Source organism: Squalius cephalus (assembly GCF_949319135.1).
Source record: "Squalius cephalus genome assembly, chromosome: 5".
NCBI lineage: Eukaryota > Metazoa > Chordata > Actinopteri > Cypriniformes > Leuciscidae > Squalius > Squalius cephalus.
The window spans coordinates 51,016,437-51,018,936 of NC_137126.1; the positions used below are offsets into that span (position 1 = coordinate 51,016,437).

The window sequence follows — 2,500 nt, forward strand, 5'->3', positions numbered from 1 at the left end:
TTTGAGAAAAAATAAAGCATTTTTCATAGGGCCCTGAAAATTATTTTGTCATTTTACTAACTTTTACTAAATTGTTCTTAAAGTGACAGCAGCCTGATAACCCTGATAACCCTGCTGCTGTCCTTAATGTTAACTAAACTACAAAAAACTGAGAGAAATATCACTCACTGCTCTTGACTGAATACTTTATCAAAAAATGTACAGCTTTAATAAGCATTAATGTGTACTATGCAGTGTGTTATTTTTACTTTTGATCATTGCAATTTTAAGAAATTTCAATGTAATCATTTTTTTGGCATCATAATCTTAAAATCACAAAGAAACTGTATTGTGACATCGTTGTCATGAAACGCCTCAGATTTTGTTGGCTGATGAGAACTGAGATGTTTTGAGTCTCACACACATCTTCTGCAGGACTTGAGCCATGGCCAGTCCACCGGTCAGCTCGTCGACGGTCGAACACGCCGCCTCCACTCCAAACGTCTGGATCTGAACACAAACACAACGGCGGAGGATCAGAGAAGCACCAGGAGCACGACGCATCACTTCCTGTAGCTCACATGAGGACGGGTGAGACTACAGCTACTAACACTACCACTGTATAGTATGCGAGAAACAGTATGTGCTTATACATAGCATTCGATGCAACTGTAGGTCACATGACAGAGGCAACAGGGCGAATGCAGCACGTCTGAACTTCATTCATATTAATTCCATTCAATTCACATTTATTTGTACAGCGCTCTTCACAATCCTCATCGTTTCACAGCAGCTTTATAGTCCACATTACAGTTTACAGTGATCTGTTATCAGAGGAGACTGTCTAAGTTATGGATTTCAGAAATGCACAAAATCACAGTTAGCTAAAAATGTATTAACAATGTAATAATTTAAGGCAGACACAGTGAGCTCATTGAGGTAATGAATACTTGTTTGTTAACAAATGATTATGACATTAGAAAAATGTAGCAAACCAAATTTTATATAGAAAATACTTTTTTACCGGTCGTTTCAACCCAAATGTAGTAACTACTGCACAGTTTCAGACGGCATCATCTACGGCCATGGAATCCATCAAGATTAAAATGTGTATTTGTAAGAAATCAAAGTGATTTTATAGGGCTCTAGCTGAGCTTCATCAGTTCAGACCCGTTACAGGGCCGCACGCTGCAATCGCAGGTCACATGACGAGTTGGCAAACTCAAGTGTGTGTGTCCTGAGCTCAAGTGTCCATTACACACACAGGCTGCATTCACTTGTGCTTGAGCAACGGCCCTGTAATCCGCACTCAGACTCAGACTGCACAGCGGAAGAGGGGTTTCTGGGCGCTCAAACACAGACTCCAGCATCAACACAAAGCCCTATTGTGCTGTGAGATTTCATCACTAGCATCATGCTAAACTCGCTCATGCTAACTCAGGAAAACACGCCCTCGTCTCAGGAAACAGAGGAGCTGAAAACACACTCAGATCAACATCTGGTTCTGATGATGTCACTCACACAGGTTCAGCTGGAGTGTAAACAGGAAGACGGGCGCGTCAGCTGATCTGAGTGTGTGTGTGTGTGTGTGTGTGAGGAATGTGTGTGTTGGGTGTGTGAGCCGCTTCACATCTGCCGGGAGAAGAGACTCAAGCAACAGCATTAACAGCAAAACTTTTGGACCAGTAAGAGTTTCAGTGCTTTTAAAATAAGTCTCTGCTCACCAAGTGCATTTATTTGATTAAAAACACAACAAAAATACAGTAATATTGTGAAATAATCCACTGTAAATCAGCTGTTCTCTACGTGAATATCGAGCTGTGTGATATAGCTAAAACAATTCTCACGATATAATCAAGTGTACGCTGAGTTTCTGAGAGTCCGTGTCCTGATCATATTGTCTGCTATATTTGCTTCTGATTTATTAAATCCAGGCAACTGGTTGATGAAATATTGATTAAAATAAAGATACAATTTATACAAAATGAAATTCACTTTAAAGAAAGGCTTTCTACAAAACCAAACTCAATGAAGTGATCAAAGTCACGTCTGACCCGCTCCACCAGTCTCCCGACGCACAGCGCGTCTCATGATCATCTCTCACGCGCTTCCCTTCACATCACCAACACAGACGAAACCCAAACAATAACAGTATATTATATTTAAACATTAATATGAAACGTCTGTTTAAAGTTTTAAGTTATATTAAGCGTCACACCGCTCCGCTTTCGTCATATGCTCTGGTGTGTGTAGCCTATATGTGCATGTGTGTGTAGCCTATATGTGCATGTGTGTGTGTAGCCTATATGTGCATGTGTGTGTGTAGCCTATATGTGCATGTGTGTGTGTAGCCTATATGTGCATGTGTGTGTGTAGCCTATATGTGCATGTGTGTGTGTAGCCTATATGTGCATGTGTGTGTAGCCTATATGTGCATGTGTGTGTGTAGCCTATATGTGCATGTGTGTGTGTAGCCTATATGTGCATGTGTGTGTGTAGCCTATATGTGCATGTGTGTGTC

General features: G+C 40.8%; 1 protein-coding gene across 4 annotated transcripts in view; it reads right to left on the reverse strand.

Annotated features, from left to right (window-relative positions):
* The window catches only part of hook3 (hook microtubule-tethering protein 3), a 52,528-nt gene that overhangs the window by 41,077 nt on the left and 8,951 nt on the right, over nt 1–2,500 (reverse strand). For all 4 annotated transcript variants that reach the window (XM_079871998.1, XM_079871999.1, XM_079872000.1 and 1 more), the window contains exon 2: nt 404–489. In XM_079871998.1, the coding sequence (XP_079728124.1) occupies nt 404–489 (86 nt within the window). The remainder of the gene's footprint in view (nt 1–403; nt 490–2,500) is intronic.